At 36.7% G+C, this 19,942-nt stretch overlaps 1 protein-coding gene and 1 long non-coding RNA gene across 2 annotated transcripts; one reads left to right on the forward strand and one right to left on the reverse strand.

Moving 5' to 3' along the window:
• Nucleotides 1-1,167: 1,167 nt before the first annotated feature.
• LOC141901545 (protein bicaudal D-like) lies at nt 1,168-7,298 on the reverse strand. Its single transcript, XM_074788855.1, has 3 exons — nt 6,962-7,298; nt 5,731-6,096; nt 1,168-5,080 (listed from the first exon to the last, which is right to left on the reverse strand). The coding sequence occupies exons 1-3, from the start codon at nt 7,145-7,147 to the stop codon at nt 3,233-3,235; spliced, it is 2,400 nt and encodes a 799-aa protein (XP_074644956.1). The 5' UTR covers nt 7,148-7,298; the 3' UTR covers nt 1,168-3,232.
• A 7,950-nt stretch (nt 7,299-15,248) lies between these two features.
• LOC141902391 (uncharacterized) lies at nt 15,249-18,925 on the forward strand. The gene is made up of 4 exons (XR_012618893.1): nt 15,249-15,965; nt 16,051-16,186; nt 16,265-16,372; nt 16,696-18,925. It is a non-coding gene; the product is annotated as an uncharacterized LOC141902391 (long non-coding RNA).
• Nucleotides 18,926-19,942: the final 1,017 nt, after the last annotated feature.

A 19,942-nucleotide genomic window follows, 5' to 3' on the forward strand; every position in this document is an offset into this window, starting at 1 on the left:
GCTGTTTTCCCTGATTGATGATTTCCAGCATGTCCCAGTGAACCAGTTCCTCTCGGCTGTTTTCCCTGATTGATGATTTCCAGCATGTCCCAGTGAACCAGTTCCTCTCGGCTGTTTTCCCTGATTGATGATTTCCAGCATGTCCCAGTGAACCAGTTACTCTCGGCTGTTTTCCCTGATTGATGATTTCCAGCATGTCCCAGTGGACCAGTTCCTCTCGGCTGTTTTCCCTGATTGATATTCATACACAGACGCCTCTCTTATTCTCGCATCGAAATTTCATCTTCCATACGGTTTTCGTTTAAATGATAGTAGATTCGCTTCCAATTTTCCTGATGTGATCACATATGGTATTTTTTAGGGGGTGTAGGACCCAGAAGCCTTGTTGGAGCATCTGAGCCATGCTTCTCGAGTATGGTTCCTTATGATAATGTTTAGACATTATCGAACTTGATGGACAATTAGATGGCTGAATGAAACATTTAGACGTTCGCTCGCCATCTATCAGAATCTGCGTTCATTTCTGGCAACTCTATCGCTTGCAGCATTTTGATATCTATCTCTTTAACCAAAATCGGATAGAATAGATTGCAATTATTTTCATTAAAAAGTGATTTGAAGTATCTATTTAGAGAATAATTCTTCAAATAAAGCATTAAGCGTTCGGATGGAATTGGCGATTGAAATGATATTAGCCCGCCACAGCAAAAATAGCGATCTTGACTGTCTAGTGCTGCCCCTATGCATTACGATAGCGGGGAAAACGTGAACTAACATAATACTCACTTGCCAGTCTTTGAACGGCCGTACTAATGAATCAGAAGATAGCAGGTTCGAGTCATGTCGCGGACGGAATCAATTAATTTTATCTAACCCCTGTTTCGCTCCCGGCATGTGTGGTTAGTTTGTAAGGGTCACCAAATCAAAAATCATACGAAATCTATCACTCAAATAAAATTCGTATGGAGGTTTTTATTCTTTGGGACAGGACGACGTCATTGTTGTTTGAATGTAGTAGGTCCCAGGTTCGATCCTTGGCAGGGCTAGGATTGATCGTTTCTCTCAAAGATCCTGAAATATTCATCGACCAAGAGTCGAGACCAGAATGTACGCGATAATAAATCATTTTATTCATCACTGAGATAATGACAAAATGCTAATTCAACATAACTTCATTTTAACCCTCCTCATACAAATAAGATTAAAACCTTAAAATAATAATAATAATAATATCTATCATCAGGTTGAAATATGCGGCAGGTTACATTCTGAAATTGTATCCCTCCGTAAGACTGATCCGAAAACAGCCCTCAGTACTTCAACCACAGCCACTATGACAATATATGGCACAATTCAGTGACATTAATAAAGTCTAATAACTTGCCACCCGATAATTATATATTAACCGTTATCAGTTCAACAGATATTTACACTCGCACTTGTCTTCAGGTTTAAATCACCGTCAAATCAAACTAAAAATCCTTTCCTTCTTCAGTTCTTACAGTTAACATAAATGTAGTTAATAATAACCCTTTAATACGTTAATAATCAATCTCTAACATCACAAGAATTATATCAATGGAATAAGCATTATCATAGTCATTAACAAGAATATATCTCAAGTCTACTGAAAGGGTTCCATCAACCGTTCAGTAGTTTTAATACAGCTCGATATATATAGATATAGATTCTACACAGTCTCACTAATCAGTCTAAAAGGGAGAAGTTCGTTTAAGTTCGGTCAGGCTAAGTTGGGAATAAGAAATTTCATTTTCGTCGATCGAAAATAAAATGAAGCTTTATATGAAATGATAAATAGCAGATAAACCACCTTAAAATAAAATTCATTCGCTAAAATAATATCGATTAACATTCAGTTATAAATGTTTTACGTTATGCATAGATAGGAATTCTGTATTCCATAGTTTTTCATGGCAACGATTCATTTGATTTAAAACTCACTGATTCTGATTCTTGGGCATTGAGCATTTCAGCGACTTAAAGACTGAAACTTGACCAACAGAAAACTGTGAAAAATGAGTTGCTGACATTTGAATGAATGAGTGACCAGTCAACAAACTAACCGGTCAGTCAACATTACTGGTAATGCCATTGTTATGTTTTCAAAATGACTAGCCGGTGTGTGTCACAAATATCTAGGTGTCACAAATGATAAATGAAAAACTATCCCGGTATAACCTGAAATTATAAAGCATGAATCGTTGCCACGAGAATGTCTTAATCATTTGTGAGAAATAACTGACTTACGATAACACACCACAAATGGAGACCTGTAATGTGATATTAAGTACTATTACCTATAAAACAATGTTACAAATATATGTATATACACATACAAATCAACTAGACCCTACTGAAGTCTAAAGCACCAATTTATACAAGGAAACGTTCTACCAACCAAACAGAAATTCTCTCAAAAAATTCATAAACCTTAAAATCAGGTCGTTCTAAATTCGCAAATGGCAAATAAAAGATAAAATTTCAGACCTTCTTAAAACTAAACATTCGGCAAGAAATAAATTTTCATGATTAGATAAAACTCTTGTACAACATTCAATCATGATCAGGGTTTTTCTTAATTCATTCAAATTTCCCCCTAATTCCATATTATTTGAAATACCAGTCAAAAATAAAAGAAAATTCAAATTCAATTGATTAGAATACTTAAAAACACTCCGTTGATGAAGATCAAAATTCAATCCACGAATTGAAACTAAATATAGATGGCAGTGAATGAGATTCTTCATCATAAAAATGAAAATACATAGTCACAAATACATATACAAACAGTGCGTCGTTTGTGTAAAGCTTACTCGTGAAAACCAGACACCAATCGGTACTTAACAAAACAGTATGACCAGCACTGCAGTATCTCCGCAGTGAATGAAGAACCTGCTTCTTACTTTCACAGTTCAAATTCACAGTTTTATTACTATACCCCGTCATTACAGAATTTGAGCACTTTTCAAGGAAAAAATATTCAAATCAATTCAATTCTTTGCGTTATTGTCCTGATTCGATGCGTTATTTGATTAATCCAAAGTCTTTGGTTGCCTTACAAAATAGGCAAAGAAATACACTTTTGAAAAACATTTGCCCAAAATATTTAGGAGTTTCCCCGGAGTAATTTCTCAAATCAAGAGGATATTCAAGGAGTTATAGCATGAACTGTGAGACTGACTGCGTCGTGTTCAGTGCAGTGATAGAAACATTAATAATCACGTCTCTGATGGGGCGGAGGCGGGTATCGAGCGTACCCCTCGTACGGATTATACCCCTGCGGCGGATAGTTCGGTCTCATATTATTACGAGTGTTATGACGCGGCGGTCTCATGTTGCGTCTCTCGCGATCGAACTCGAGATCTTCTAAACGTTGAGTTAGCGCTAGTTTCTGTTGTATGGCCATTCGAAGCAACGAGTTCAACGTCTTTTTCTCGTCCTCGGCGGCCGTTAATTGACGCTGCGTTTCCTCGAGTTGCGTGACGTACTCGTCGCAGCGTTGCGCGAACATCGCGCGTAACGACGCGAACGTCGCCGCGTCTTCCTTCAACGCTTTCAGTTCGTTACGCAATTTAGTCATAACCTCGGTGACCATCGATTTCTCGTTTTCGTACTTTTGTTTGAGATTCGCGAGCGCCACTTCGGCGGTCGATTTATTCGCTTTAAGAACGCTACGTAACGTCGCGATCTGTTCGCGTTTCGCCGATAACATCGCCTTCAGTTTAACGACCTGTTCCTGTAACTCTTCCACATCGGTATTCGCGTTCGCGTCCGACTGACGTTGATGCGACAATTCCATCAGATGCGTCACCGAACGTTTTAAATATTTCACCTGATCTCGTACGGTTTCGATAAGTTTATAACACGTAACCGGATCGGCTTCGGTCGACGCCGTCGGTTGTTTTTCGGGAGACGGCGACTTCTCGAAGCCGTCGGATTCCGATGATTTTTCGCTGTTCCGATCGGACACGTCCGTCGAGCTGATATGATGAAGCTGTTTACAAGCTTTAAAATGATCTAAAATCACGCGGTTCGGAGTTTCACCATTCACTTCGCAAACTAAATGATACAACTGCGCGAGTTCCTCGGCCACGCGTACCAGTTCATCTTGCGACGTACTCAAACTACCTTGAGCTTCTCCGGCGGCTTGCGACATCGTTCTAATATCCGTTTCGAGTTCGGTGACCTTCTCCTCGTATTGCATGACTTGATTGCGTAATCGCACGATCTCGTCCTGCCAGTTGTCTCCGGTCGTGAACTCATTAACCACTAACGATTTCTGCTTCAAACGCGTCACCTCCGTCTGTAAATTAGCGATCTGTTTCAACGCGGCCGCGTATTTCGCCTGCTGTTGTTTCATAACCTCGGTGGCGCCATCGTTGTTTTCGTCATTCAACTCGACGTCTCGCATGCGATCGACGAGACTCTGTTGGTCGCGTAGCGCCATCTCGCTGATCTGCGTCGTCAGATCTTCGACGCGTGAAATCTGTTCGTTCAATTCGATCTTCGTTTTCTCGAGTTCTAGTTGCGTTTCGCGTAGATTCTTTTCTAATTCCGTTTTCTGAAAGTCTTTATCTTCGACGAGTTCCTCGAGTTTTTTAATCTCGGTTCGATGTAATTCGCTGAACAGATCGTTATTTTGTTGTTGTTTCGGCGCGATGGGCTGCGAAGGCGTCTGCTCCGGTTTCGTCGGTCTCGACGGCGTCGACGTTATGAAATCGGCCTCGATTCGTTTCAGCGCCGGTGATTCCTGATGTTCCGATTCTTCGTGATCGTTCGAATGCGAAACTTCTTGACGTCCGAGTTTTAGACCTTCGCCTAAACCGCCGAGGTGCGCTAGGTTACTGAGATTGAAGAACGATTCGTTGGTCAGTCTCTGATCGAGCTCTTTCTTCAACGCGTGTTTCTGTTCGCGTTCTTGCTGCAGAGACATCAACGCCTCCTCGAGATTATTCTCAACGATTCGTTTTAGATTCATCAACTCGTCGAGCTGCGCGTTCAGATCTTCCGTTTCTTCTTTTAATCTTTTACTTTCGTGTTTCATCACTTCGTAGTCGACCTGAAATAACAGCGAGCGAAATTTCATAAATAGTTTCATGACGAAATAATATAACAGGATCCAGTTGCACGCGGTTCTAAAACTTATCAAAGTAAGATATCCTCAGTGAGGGCTGTTTCTCATAAAGAAGTTCCTTGTGCCACTCGTAACCAGCAAGAACAACAAGACACCCAAAATTCAAATTCCCTGATTGAATTATAAGATATTCTCAGTGAGGGCTGTTTCTTATCAAGAGGTTCCTTGTGCCACTCGTTACCAGCCAGAACAACATGACAGCATAAATTCAAATTCTATGACTTTCGTTCTGACCGTTGACCAAAAATCCGCAGATCAAATTATTGAATATCCTCAGTGGGGGCAGTTTTATATCAAGAGGTTCCTCGTGCCACTCATCACCAGCATGAATAACAAGAAACCATAAATTCAAACTTCAGATTTCCGCTGATCTGTAGAAACCTCGCGTTATAAGTTAAAGACCTAGTTGTGAGTAAAGAATTGATTTCGAGAGTTAACGCATAGAAAATGAATTAATTGTTACAAGACTTTTCTTTTCTTTTCCTCCTCTTCGTTGCAAAAATCGAATTCAACTTGGAGGTAACAACTCTTAACTCACAACCGTGTATCCGGGTACTGAACGAGTTTGAACTCACCTGAGATTGTTTCAACTGTAAAACCTGTTTTTGTAACATTACATTCTCTTCTTCGAGCTCCGAATAATCGGCTAAATTCCTTGTCTCCCTGAATTTCAAATCCTTCAATTCGGCTTTCAGAATCTTACGTTGCGATTCTAAATCATCGACTTTCAACGTGAGTTCCTGATTAGCGGCGATCGTGCGGTCATTCTCCGAGGTGATTCTCTGATGAGACGCTTTCGTTTGACGCAGCTCCGTTTCGAGATCTCCGATACGATGGGTAAGATTCGCTTCGCGACTCGCAGTTTCAGCCAATAGCGTTTCTTCATCGTTTATACCAGCAGCGCTTCTCCGCCTCAGATTCAAGTGGAATTGATCGAGAGCCTGAAATTATCGAGATATTTATGATTTTATGAATATAAGAGTTTGCTACACCTAGGCCTACAGCTTCTTCCGAAGAACAACAGACTAGTTGGCTCCACAACCATCCTCCCTCTGCAGGGACTCGAACCTGATGGCATCGCTACACTCAGCCACGGCACGAACCCCTGCATCAGTAGACCGGGTGCGCAGGTACATGCGCAGCTTTCCGAACGAAAACTGGCGGCACCAATCAGATTGCTCGTTGTATAATCGTTGAGGCAAATTTCACATCATCTGAACTGCGCATGTATCTGCGCACACGGTCGATTATGGCAGGGTTTCGTGCCGTGGCAATCTCGATGCCATCAGGTTCGAATCCCTGCCGGGGGAGGATGCTCCACAACAGGACTTCTTTCTTTTTTACATCCATCCTTATCTGAAAATCAGTCACCCCTTATAGAATATCTTCTGCCCCTTCCAGAGAGGATGTCGATATACTATCAATGCTGACAACTTTTTTGAAATAAATTGAGCTAATGTGAAAAATCGAAGATTAGATCAAATTGTATTTTTGTGGATGGTTGAAAGCCTTGCTATTTCAGCAGCCAGGCTGTCATACACTAAACAATGAATCAACCCCTTTAAAATTACAGATACACTTTCAACATTAATACAGGGCCTCTTTTTACTATTAACCACATTTTCTTTCTTTATTTCTTTAATTTTGCATCTTTTCCTTTGCTCTTTTCATTCACCACGGAATTCATACTCTAAATTCTCGCGAGGGTAGGGTGCTCAGCTGGGCCATGTCTCGTTCTGACTAATCGCGGGTTGGGCCAGGTCGGGTGGGGGGACAGTACAAGACCCGATCACCGATATTATTTACCTCTTTTGCTTGTTCTAATTCTAATCTAGTATTCTCATAAACTCCCTCTAAATCATCGAGTTGTTGCTGTAATAATTGTTTTTCTTCTAACACAGCTAACCCGTACTCGGCTGCCTGCTCTTTTTGGTGAGTTGTTTGCAGGAGTTCCTCCTGAAGGCGCCGGTTTTCCGTCTGTAACGCTTCCATTTTTTTCGACTGATAAAATTTTTTGTTTGGTTTCAAACTAGAATAGTTGATTCACGATTTACTGGCTCCACAACACGACATGTCATCACAAACAACGGCTATTTACTCAGGAATTTGGACGCGTCTATTTTTGTGTCAGGACGGCGTCCATGTTGTCTGACTTCGAATAGGAAATAGGAGGGCTCCAATGTGGAGGGCGGGCTCCGTTTCGCGGAAAGAATGCGGCTCAGTTTTGAAATGGCAAGTAAGGAATTTGGTGGCAGCACCGTACGGTTACCAAACGTAATATTTTGCGGGGCTGTTATGTGATCGTAAATATTTTTTCATAATTCTCCAAAAATGTATATGGGTTGAAATGAACGGCTCAAATAGATATTCAAGTTTTTAACATTTTGGTGCGATTCAAGAATAGGGGACTATAGCAATATATATGTAGTGATAGTAATCAATTAAGTAATAATATTAGTAATTGATAATGATGATATAGTATATAGTATGTATATAATAGTAATTAATGATGATTAGGGAACTAAACCTAACCCAACCCTAATCCTAACCCTAATCCTAACCACTAGTCCCCTATTCTTGAATCTTACCAACATTTTTCCTTTGTACCCATTTATGAGGAGTCAGCAATTGGGATTTGAAAGTGATGCAGACACTTCCTCACAATTTGAAAGTTCTAGCCTTAGTATCCTCGAGTAGTTTAGTTCCTAGCCGTCGTCCTACGTAGGGAACAACGACTGAAAAATTCACGAATTTTTCAGACGGATCTGCAGCAAATCTCGTGTAGTGAGCACTGGATTCGGTATCACTCGATTCAAATTTTTTTCATCACTCGATTCAAATTAATTATAAATGTTTTAGTGATTTTAATGTGTATTTTCTGCATTGTTTTTGAATAAAAAGATATTTTACGTTAAAATTAAATTGTGAATATAAAATTATTTCATCTTATTCATTTGTAGTTGTTATTTTACGGATACGGAACCGGACTCGGCGGCAACGTAGACCCTGTCTATATGGAGACATTCTAAAATAGGGCAAATTTTCCCGAAATTTCCATCGAAAATAGAGCTATGCAAGAGCTACAGCCCGGTGTTAATAATTTTCGCCCGATGCAAGGGCTCCTTTGACCCCAAAACCCCAAAATAACAAAAATATTGTTAAAAAAATAAATAAATTCATACCGTGAATAAAATACAAAGCGGTCAATGTCTTTGAAACTTTCAGAGAGGATAGACCTAGTCTAGAGCTACAGCCCGGTATATGGTTATTGCCCGGTGCAAGGGCTCCTTGAGGGTCTAATTGACCCCCAAAGACCCCAAAATATCAAAAATAATGTTTAGAAATTAATAAGTAAAATACAAAACGGCCAAAGTCTCTGAAACTTTCAGAGAAGATAGATCTAAACAGGAGCTACAGCCCAGTATATAGTTATTGCCCGGTGAAAAGTGTCTATGTTTAGATTTACAAGTCAAGTTAATCCATCAATGTCATATTAGTCCCAAGCTTCGCTAAATATTCAGTACAGATGCTATTATCTGTCAATCAGCAAAAGTCCTTTGATGAAGCGCACTCAAGGACATGGCCTGTGGGTTATCTGTACTAGACACACGATGGCTTCAAATAGTCCTATGAAACCAGTTGGTTTGTTTGTGTTTCATCACACCAGGGGGTGTTTTTCAAGTATAAATGATATCAAATGAATCTAATGAACTATCGGATACTATGAACTTTTTATTCCCCCAATGGATTATTAGAATGTGGTTCTACAAAAAACATTTTAGATCAAATTTTGATTCCGGAATCATTAGTTTTGTTTTGAGTATTGTGCTGATTTTTGGGGGAAATTCGCCTGCTATATTTTTGCAAAAGTTAATGAAAACAATCATTTCTTGTGTCGCGGCGGTTTGCGCTTACGTGACCAGCGGCCGCAACTAGCATCCTCATGGACAGACTGACCCTGTACGCATGATTTGATACCGCCATACTCTGACCAAAATCAAAAATTGGGATAAGAGTAAATTGGAACATCAAGAAACGAAATTCTAATATGGACTTTCCTAAATTTACATGATGATGTACCGTTTAATCTCCAGTTGAGTATCAAAATTAAAGAAAATGAGTGGTAAGCATGAAGTTTTTGGCAGAATTTCAGAGGATCGGTGCTCCAAGTAATTAAAAATGCCTCATATATCTCCCCTCAATTGAATCGAGGAGTTTTTTTAATGAAAATCTGTCTATTGACGGGATTCTGTGATAACAGTATGTATGATGAATAATCGTGAATACATGGTAATAGTGGGTTTTCCCCCAATGACTCAAATAGACCGCTTTCCTCGTCCATGTGAGGTAGTTATGCATGAACTGTCCGTGACTAATAAACTAATTTCATTAGTAAATGTTTACGCGGTTTCTATGATAGGAAGACCTGTGTTGGTGTGAATCTTTAACTGGAAGTGCTATCGGTCGGTATAATTTATAAATTATTCTAGAATTTAAGAAAAAAAAACAGGCGGTTGCTTATAAATTCGGAAGTAGCTAGCTGTTGGGGAATCAAGTAATCTATTTCATGGCCTTATTAAAGTTCCTCCACTATATTGTTCAGCTGACTACTGGCGCGTATTCAACCCGGCGGTGGAACCTCATAATGTAAATCCATTCAACAATAGAGACACAATTGCGGGTTTTCAGAGTTGTTGATATCATTCTGACACGCCCTATTGAATACGTCACCGGCTGACCACGGTGTACACAAGCATAGGCCTCATTCACCTCTGCACACTCACATCGTGAACATGCTACCGTGGATTCTCCTCCTGGCGATTTTAGCTGCGCTCCCGCTCCTGCTCCTGCTCCTGCTTCCTGAGGAACGACGTCTTTATGTTTTATGTGTTACTGTTTGTCTCTGTGCTGTCCTGTACTGTTCCGTGTTAATTAATCCGTTCTATTTTTCAGCAATTAACCCGTTTTGTTTTTCAGGGCCGATTTCTCTGTCGAATTTCAACGTTTGCTGGAACAAAACTAATGTCCGAAAGCGTCGGCTCTCCTTCGCCAGTCATGTGTCGAGGATGTCAGACAAAGAGTCGGTCAGGAAATTCTGCCCTCTACACGCCCTCATACGGAACACGAAAACCAGGATGACGAGGCCTCACTGCCCCCACCTATCTACAAAGTGTGCTGAGTGATGTCAATGACGGGCATATCTGCGGGATTGCGCGGGATACAAATGGAGCGGTTATACTGGATTGTCACGCTACTAGCATTCATTGTGTCCTTGCGACCGCCCGGATGAGGGATGATTCTACTGTCACGCTCTTTGTTTCTGGTATTCTGAGTCGGCTGAGGGATGATTCTACTGTCACGCTCTTTGATTTCTAGTTTGAGTGCTAGTTTTCATTGTGTCCTTGTGATAACCTCGGTCAGTGGATGAAGTCTCTCGTCGGCTTGTGAGTGCTAGTTTCATTGTGTCCTTGTGATAACCTCGGTCAGTGGATGAAGTCTCTTGTCACGCTTTTGGGTGCTAGTTGAGATCCTGAATCTCAACCCGGTCAAGCTGGTTGTACTGCGCTATTTGTGTTTCGTGCAATTTTACAGGTGTGTCCGTTACTGACGTCGCCCAGTACATCCTGCAGTTAGATGGGGAATGTGAGGCGTTGTCATTCTGGTTTTCGCGTTCTGTGTGAGGGCGTGTAGAGGGCAGTATATTCCTGGCTGGCTCATTGTCTGGTGTTCTCGGCATGTGACCGGCGACGGAGAGCTGAAAAGCTTTCGAACATTAGTTTTGTTCCGTACCAGGTTTTCATCGCTCTTCTCTTTTTTTTCATTTCAGGACTCCCAAGAAGTTGAAGAAGATGTTGAAGGCGACTACAACAAAGACGATGCCAAAAAAGAACACTGAACTCAGCAATATTGAAAGTTAAGTTGATACACATGTAAATTACGATGCGTGATACGGAAAGGATTGTGTAACTACAGAATATTGTTCTTTTACTCATTTCAGGTTAATCCAGAAAGGCCCATCTAAAATCTGCCCACTTGAAGTGCCCACAAAAGACTCCACCTTGAAGTACCACCAAACACCGAAAGACCTGCCACAACCGAACCTGGCAGTCTTGACCTCATCCTGCATGGCAACAGGAATACATACATACATAAAGCTAAGTTGATTTTTCATATCTGGGGTAGAATGCATAGGCGCTGGTTAAGCTCACCATCTCCGCACTACTTTATTGAAGCTCTGTGGCCGGTAGTAAATTGAAATATAGCTAGGCAATGATTGCTTGAATATTTACAATATTAGACGAAATGATTGAGTGAGGTCCCTTAGATATTCTTTGGTCTGATAATTAAAATGTAGATTGGTCAGTTATTGATTAAAAGATTTCGTAAGTACGTACAATTAAGGTAAATTCAATATCTTATGTGACATTTGAAATTATTCGAATGTACCGTAGATATTTCAGGCCTCATATGACTATTGTTTAACTGACAATCAAGATCTAGATAGGACAATTTTTACTAAAAGATATATCAATTAAACTTTATCGTTGGTTGATAGATTTTTCTTTACAAATAATATATTAATAAATTTATTAAGATTGAGGCCATACTTCACAATATATACTGTGTGCTGCCTCACATATAACACTTATGAATTTCATAAGATAGTGTCTAGGGCTCTATCGAGGTCTGGTGTTATATGGGGAAAACTATGGACTACAGGTCTTTATGAAACAGTGATTTGGTCTCAACACTTTGATAAATCCAGAATAAACCAAAGCTTTAATTGATCTAAGTCTTGTTTTTGGCGACGCATGATAATTGTTGTTTGACTGACAATTAGCATACAGCCAGAAAAAATGGCTTAGATATTCACAATTAAGATGAATTCAATATTTGATGTTAGATCAAAAACTTTTTATATCATAAATATTTATTGAAATATAGCTGAAATATATAATATATTTGAGCACATCTATAAGTGAATCAGTCTCATTGACTGATCAGTTCTGTATCGCCAACTGCCGCGCTTACGACGACTAGCCATGCTTTTCATTATTGGCAAAATTTACTCAAACCTAACTGATTCAATTAATATCTAAAAGCCATACTGTGTGTCAAGTGACACATATTATATATAGTTTAACTGAAAATTAGAATCTAAGATGAATTACTCATTAACGTATTACTTAGATCGATTAAGGTTAATTCAATTATTATGTGAAATTATTTCTAATTCCATGGACATTTAAAATGTAGCTGATACATGTGTATCTGAGCACATTTATTTATCTGTATCTAAGTGAACCTATGGTGTCTTCACACAGCTGTATTAGTTTTGATACATATTGCCGAAATCATTTAACGCAGATTTACTACCGATCGAATCTGTGCACAAATACATTCCTGGATTTGGAAGGGGGAATATGTCAATTTCACTGTGTATGTCAGATTCAAAGCCTTATTCTGACAGGATATCCTAAACTTAGGTCTTATTCCTCTTGCTAATAGCTCTCTTTTACTAACCCCTCTCCTTCAAACTATTTTCTAGCATCATGACTCGCACCGCACCAGGGAGGTCCGGTCATAACAAGGTCTTTTGGTCCTTATACACAGTGTACTATATAAGGGAAATAAAAATTATATGGCCATTCGGCTAAGGGAATTTCTAATTTACCACTAAAAATATGCTTTTTTATCTTTAATTTCTGATGAATTCAAATAGTGACGAATTCACCACATCTGAAATTCTACTCATGTAGATTTTCAGGCTCCATATAAATATTGTTCAACTGACAATTAAAATATAGCTAGTATGATTACAAATTAATGGTTCGCTTAGATACCTAGAATTCAATTAAAATCAATTCAATATAATGAATATAAGTGAAACTTATTCAAAATTGTGCAGTGGATTATAGGATCGACTGTATCGTGCAATGTCGTCTGCGTCTAACTGGGCCACATGTGTGTGGGATCTGTTGAATCAGTTAGGTTTTAGGGAATTCTGGGTTAGTTAAGCTAGGTATCAAAAGCTCTGATGCAAAATCAGCAGTTCAAATAGTGATTAATTCAAATTCGTACCGGATCTGAAATTCTTCTCGTGTAGAAATTTCAAGCCCCATATAAAATATTGTCCGAGACAATTTCAATTATAGCTAGGACATTATCAATTAACTAATTGATTAGGTATCTAATTCAGCATCTTCATATAAGGTAAAAGTGCTCAAATCTAAACTATAGGGGTTGATAAGACAACTGTATAATTTAATATTGATTGATATATAAAGAATACTGGTTAACTGTTTTAACTCTGTCTCTTGTGCGTGGAATTTATTGAATCTTTAAGGCTTTGCAGAATTCTGGATTTGTCGAGGTGTGGGAATGATTGGAGGTTTCTTAGATCTGTAGAACCATGTTACTTATAGGATCGGTGTGCTCAATGCTGGCAGCGCACTCACTCTTCAGTTAGTTATATTATCATAATTACAAGATCATTTTATATATTAGGAGCAATATTTAGAATTAATGAAATGGATTAGAATACCATTCACTGGGTACAGATCGCCATCTGTGGGTAGAAAACATCTCTTAAGTTTATTAACTGACGATGAAGTAAATTTGATAATACGAACGTGGTTTAGCTGACAATCGAAATATATATAGGCCAATATTACTAGCAGGTTTGCACTGTATGATGGGCCTGGGTTTCAATAAAAGACACATCAAGAATTTCAAGAAGATAGAAAAGAAGACAGTTCAAAAACGATTCGATAAGATTGATTATATACATTACTAAATTTGTTGTAACTCTGGTATTCCTAGAGATGACTATAGATGCTTTAGTTGAATTGTTGTTAAACTATAATAATCAACCATTGCTTAGATATTTAGAAAATAGATGAATTACTATATGAGTTAAATTTTATAATTATCATTTAAGCTTTTTATTAAAATCTACGTATCGATCCACGTTGCTGATCTTATATATGAATTGACATGATAATTATGATCAGTGATATTCGAAAGGATTTTCTGCTCAAAAGGTTCTGCTCTTTTCTTCAGCTTGCCATTTCAGACTGATTGGAAGATAGTTTGAATGAACCGGAATCGAATTTCCCAATTATGTACTTCGATTTCTGATATACTCGAGAAAAACTACAATAAACTTTAAAAAATTAGACAAATTTAAGTGGTGAAAACGACAAAAAAATTAAAGTTAGACAAAATTCTCCCACCTTGTAAACTTTCGGACTAGTTACATGAAAAAAACCAAATATTGTAAAATATAGTTATTTCCAAAATCTCAATGTATTAAATTAGGCAGAAAAAAATAGATAAAATTATTCAACCTTGTAAACTTTCGGACTAGTTACATGAAAAAAACCAAATATTGTAAAATATAGTTATTTCCAAAATCTCGATGTATTAAATTAGGCAGAAAAAAATAGATAAAATTATTCAACCTTGTAAACTTTCGGACTAGTTACATGAAAAAAAAACCAAATATTGTAAAATATAGTTATTTCCAAAATCTCGATGTATCAAATTAGGCAGAAAAAAATAGATAAAATTATTCAACCTTGTAAACTTTCGGACTAGTTACATGAAAAAAACCAAATATTGTTAAATATAGTTATTTCCAAAATCTCGATGTATTAAATTAGGCAGAAAAAAATAGATAAAATTATTCAACCTTGTAAACTGTCGGACTAGTGACATGAAAAAAAAACCAAATATTGTAAAATATAGTTATTTCCAAAATCTCTATGTATTAAATTAGGCAGAAAAAAATAGATAAAATTATTCAACCTTGTAAACTTTCGGACTAGTTGCATGAAAAAAAGACCAAATATTGTAAAATATAGTTATCTCCAAAATCTCGATGTATCAAATTAGGCAGAAAAAAAGTTAACCCCAATCAGTCACTTAATGTGCTTCGACTATTTAAACGGTGAAAACGACCAAAAGAATTGAAGTTAGACAAAATTATTAAACGTTGTAAACTTTCGGACTAGTTGCATGAAAAAAACCAAATATTGTTAAATATAGTTATTTCCAAAATCTCGATGTATTAAATTAGGCAGAAAAAAAATAGATAAAATTATTCAACCTTGTTAACTTTCGGACTAGTTACATGAAAAAAAAACCAAATATTGTAAAATATAGTTATTTCCAAAATCTCTATGTATTAAATTAGGCAGAAAAAAATAGATAAAATTATTCAACCTTGTAAACTTTCGGACTAGTTGCATGAAAAAAAGACCAAATATTGTAAAATATAGTTATCTCCAAAATCTCGATGTATCAAATTAGGCAGAAAAAAAGTTAACCCCAATCAGTCACTCAATATGTGCTTCGACTATTTAAACGGTGAAAACGACCAAAAGAATTGAAGTTAGACAAAATTATTAAACGTTGTAAACTTTCGGACTAGTTACATAAAAAAAGAACAAATATTGTAAAATTATCTTCAACCTTGTAATATAGTTATTTCCAAAATCAGAATTAGGCAGAGTAAAAGATTGTTTGAATGAACCAGAACCGAAATACCAATTATGTTCTTGGACTTTCAAAAAAAAGATCACGCCGATCACGCAACTGTATGTATCTGTACTTCGATTTCCGATTTTGAAAAAATGTTGTTTCGCTCCCGGCAGGTGTGGTAGGTTTGTAAGGGACACCAACTCGAAAAGTCAAACGAGAGCTTGAGGTCAACAACTCATCAAAAATCTGCCGATTAGAGAACAGTGCACAGAAACCAACCGACTTAGGAGATCCTCGTCGATGATGAAACCAGCAATCATAAAAGGTAACTTGGTATACATGGAATTATTACGATTAATTCTTATCGAAATATTTTGTCATTACAGGATATCTTCTTTAAATTATTGCAGCTAAATTTCAACTATAAGAAGAAACCCAGCTTGAGATCAACTACTCGTCCAAAATCGACCAACTGGAACAGCGAACAGATGAGGCCAACCAACTTTAGATAATCCACACCGATAACGAACCCAGCAATCATAAAAGGTAACTTGATATACATGGAGTTATTACGATGATTTCTAAATGTCGTTATTACAGGATATATTTCTTTACTCATTGCAGCTAAGTTTCAACTATAATAAAGAGACCAGCTTAAATCAACTACTCATCTGAAATCTACGGATTTGAACAACCCACAGAAGAATCAAACTCATTAGATGGAAATTACCGGTATATAGAAATTTCAGGCCTCATATGAATATCATTTGATAAGTGATTATCATTGAAATCTATTTACCTGTCTACATGGCTGATCTTAGAACTTTTATCTTTACTAGTCTTAGACCTTGGAGTAATAAATTTTTCAAATGATTACTCCAAGCTTAAACATTGATGAACTAGTCCTACTACTGCAATTATTTATTGGGGTTTAAATCGGCAATTGACGTCAATGAATTTTACTAAGTGAAAAACACAGTGGCTTGTTATTTGAAATGACATGTAAGTTATGATAAATCTGTCTAAAATGTTTTGCTTTCTTCACTTTGTTTCAGTCAAAATACATCCCGGAAATAATGGCCTGAAGAAGACACAAGTAGACAAATACCCATTGACCCATTTAGTGATGAAAACTGCAGAAGCCCAGGTGATATAAGTTTAGGAGCCAGCGACGGATTAATCACTCAACGATGGAATCTTCTACAATCGATGGTTGATTTCTATAAAACATTTTATCAGGAGCAGCAGAGATGATAGTGTATTTTATATACACTGATTCGCGCAGCAAAGACGATGGATTATCTTATAAACACTGATTCAGGATAAACACCGTTTAAGAAGAAGCAAAGACAATGGTGTATCTCATAAACACTGAGATCCAGCAGCGGCAAAGACCTTTGTAGTAAAGTATTGATTTTTTACTCTAATATCAGACCAGTCTGATAGGCAACATAGTTTACAAAATTTACCTGATTGCGTGGAATGGAGTATGAAAATAGTTATTGAGTCGAATATTGAAAATAGTTAGATAATTAGGTTCCTTCGGCCTGAGAAAGGAACTCTACGTTTGAATATTTCAATATAGAGAAAACTGTTTTATAATGAGTTTGTAAAAAGATGTGTCATGTGTTTTGCAATGTGACAGAAAAATACTTGTTAGAGTCTAATAAAAGCTAAGCTCCATTAATTCACAATATTGGTCTTCGATCTTAGGTTGAAAGATAAGTCGAGTTGGTTAGTCACTAGGAGTAAATGGCCGCGTCGAGCGCCTAGTTTTGAGTCGTAGGTCTGTTGAGTTAACTCCTAAACTGAGATATAGTTTCAACATGATATTGTAAGTTTTATTGTGCTTACCATAGTTAAACAGAGTCAACACAGTGGCTTTGCCCTGTAGATATCACATAGTTAGGAAACATAGAATGTAACGTTCTATGTACAAATGATAAGTATTTGCAGAATTGTAGATGTACTAATTTGATGGTATTGATATTTTCCAAGGCCCGTGTAACCAATTTGAGAAATGAATCATAAATGTCGATTTTCACATGGAGTTGTAACTTTGAGCCTCCATCAATCTGTTCGATGATCAAAGCTACGTAATTGAAAGCAAAAGCTTTATCTAAAAGGAGACCATTATTTACATTTGAGAGGTAAAGCTAAAGTTATAGCTAGGACTAATTTTGAACGTTTTAACATTGTTTATAGCTGTTTGAACTCCTATTATTGTAATGGGTAAATAATGGGTAAATCCATATCACGAGATGGCTCTCATTAATAATTACTTAGCTTCAAATCGGGTGTATAATGATTATTAAGGAGCGGCAGTGAATCAGTAGTGCTTTTCTAAAATGGCCCAGAACTTTACAGTAAAAAAATGCCTGCAGTTGTAAATAGAGGAGTATAAATAATACATGATACAAAATACAAGTACATTAATAAATAAGAAAAACCAATAAATAAAAAATTATAAATAATAGATAGTAAATAATACAAAATGCAAGTTCATAAATAAATGAATAATATTTAAAAAAAAATAGATAAAATAATAAGCAACAATACAAACAATACAAACTCTATTTACATGAAAAGGCATTTTTTCAAATATTTATTTATCAACAAGGTTTTCTCATTTATCGAACAACCTTCCCTAAGTATAGCGAAAACCCGAGATCTTTTCTGTTGTTGTTTTTAGCATTCTATCAACTCAGTTATTGTAATAAACAAAACAAATAACTATAAACCTTAACTAAATCGAATACACTTAAAAAAATAACTGATATGATAGAATGTTTTGAATAACTGTGATGAAAGATCGACCCGTCCTTAGAACTAGCTGCGCTCAATCACTGCTGTGACCGTTGATTGTTATACGGGGATAGATTTACTATCTAAAATCTGGTACATACATTTTACTTTTTAGAAAGAATGTAAAACAGCTATAAACTTAAGTTATTGATGTTATTGATTAGTTACCGATTTTATGATTATGTTGATGTTTTCGAAGCTGCCAGAAAAAAACATCAGAATACTTAGTATTTAATGCCAAGGTGCTTGGACATCTTTAAGACAAGGCAAAGTAGGCTAAATTCTAGTTTTCTAGTGAAAGTAATGATTAGTTGATACTTAGATTTCCAGAGTGAATCTGTATGTTCCATCTCTAGTATTAATGCTCTATGTTGGAGACTGTTATTGTAAACACATAACGCATGTTTGGAAATTAGGAACTTGCATGATGATTCCTTGTTTAAGATATTATTGTTGTGTGAATAAAACAATGTACATTTTCATCATTCATGTTGAAACTTTTTAGTTGTTAATTTCTATAGCAACAATTCCATTGTGGTGCTTTTCAGTGGTTCATAAAATACTGTTTTAATGAGCAGGAGCATAGAATAATAAGCTAGTTGATAATTAAAGAAATCTCTCAGACGAGGAAATTTTTGGCAACGTTTTTAGTTTTCTTGTAATAACTGAGATTAATTAGTTTACCTTACGCTTTCCAGAGTGAGTGAATTTGTAGGTTTTAAATTGAAATGTTTTTTAAATAACTCTTTAGCGGGGTATAATTGTTGTGTAAGAATAAAATGATATACATGTTTCGTCATTCATACTGTGCTGCTCATCAATGGTTCATGAAATACTATTTTCATTAAGGCCCTTATGGAAATAGAGTAGCAAAATAGAGGAGCAGTCTCTTGATAAATGAGGATATATGAACAGTATTAATCAGTAGATTATGCTAGCTATAGACTCAAAACCATGGTTTAACAATGTCTATATGGGTTCTGAAATATCTGCACAAGAAGCACATCAAAAAGTTAGTTATTGAGTCTTAACTTAATTGTAGCAAAGCCATTAGTTATTAGTAATTGCCCTAGCTCTATTAAAAATGGCAGTTGAACAATATTTATATACTCGATTTATATACTCTTGCTGGATGCATAGAAGAGAATACCTCCAAAATACTTTGCATTAAATGTAACATTTGAGAAAATAACCAATTTGATAATGTCTTGAAACCTCTTAAAGACAAGGCAAAGGTGGCAAAACTAGCTATCTTGTAAAATAATGTTAATGAAAATTAAATCAAACACTGTTTAGTTACTTATCTTAAGCTTTCCAGATTGAATTTGTGGTTTTATCTCCGGTTATAATGTTTTTTTGGAGACTTTTTTGAAATACAGGTCATGTTGTTTTTGTAAATGACTGAGGCACTTCATCCAGTACATAATTACCTGTCATTTACGTATAATTGTTGTTGTGGAGATAAAATGACATGTTCATGTCAATTGTTCATAAAAC

Source organism: Tubulanus polymorphus, chromosome 3, assembly GCF_964204645.1.
Source record: "Tubulanus polymorphus chromosome 3, tnTubPoly1.2, whole genome shotgun sequence".
Classification (NCBI taxonomy): domain Eukaryota; kingdom Metazoa; phylum Nemertea; class Palaeonemertea; order Tubulaniformes; family Tubulanidae; genus Tubulanus; species Tubulanus polymorphus.

Bases quoted from the DNA above. Each gene is read 5' to 3' on its own strand.
- LOC141901545 (XM_074788855.1), bottom strand. From the start codon at position 7,147: ATGGAAGCGTTACAGACGGAAAACCGGCGCCTTCAGGAGGAACTCCTG. The intron at 6,097-6,961 runs GTAAATAATATC...CGATAATTTCAG, and splicing joins AATTAGAACAAGCAAAAGAG to GCTCTCGATCAATTCCACTT. The intron at 5,081-5,730 runs GTGAGTTCAAAC...CTGTTATTTCAG, and splicing joins TACAGTTGAAACAATCTCAG to GTCGACTACGAAGTGATGAA.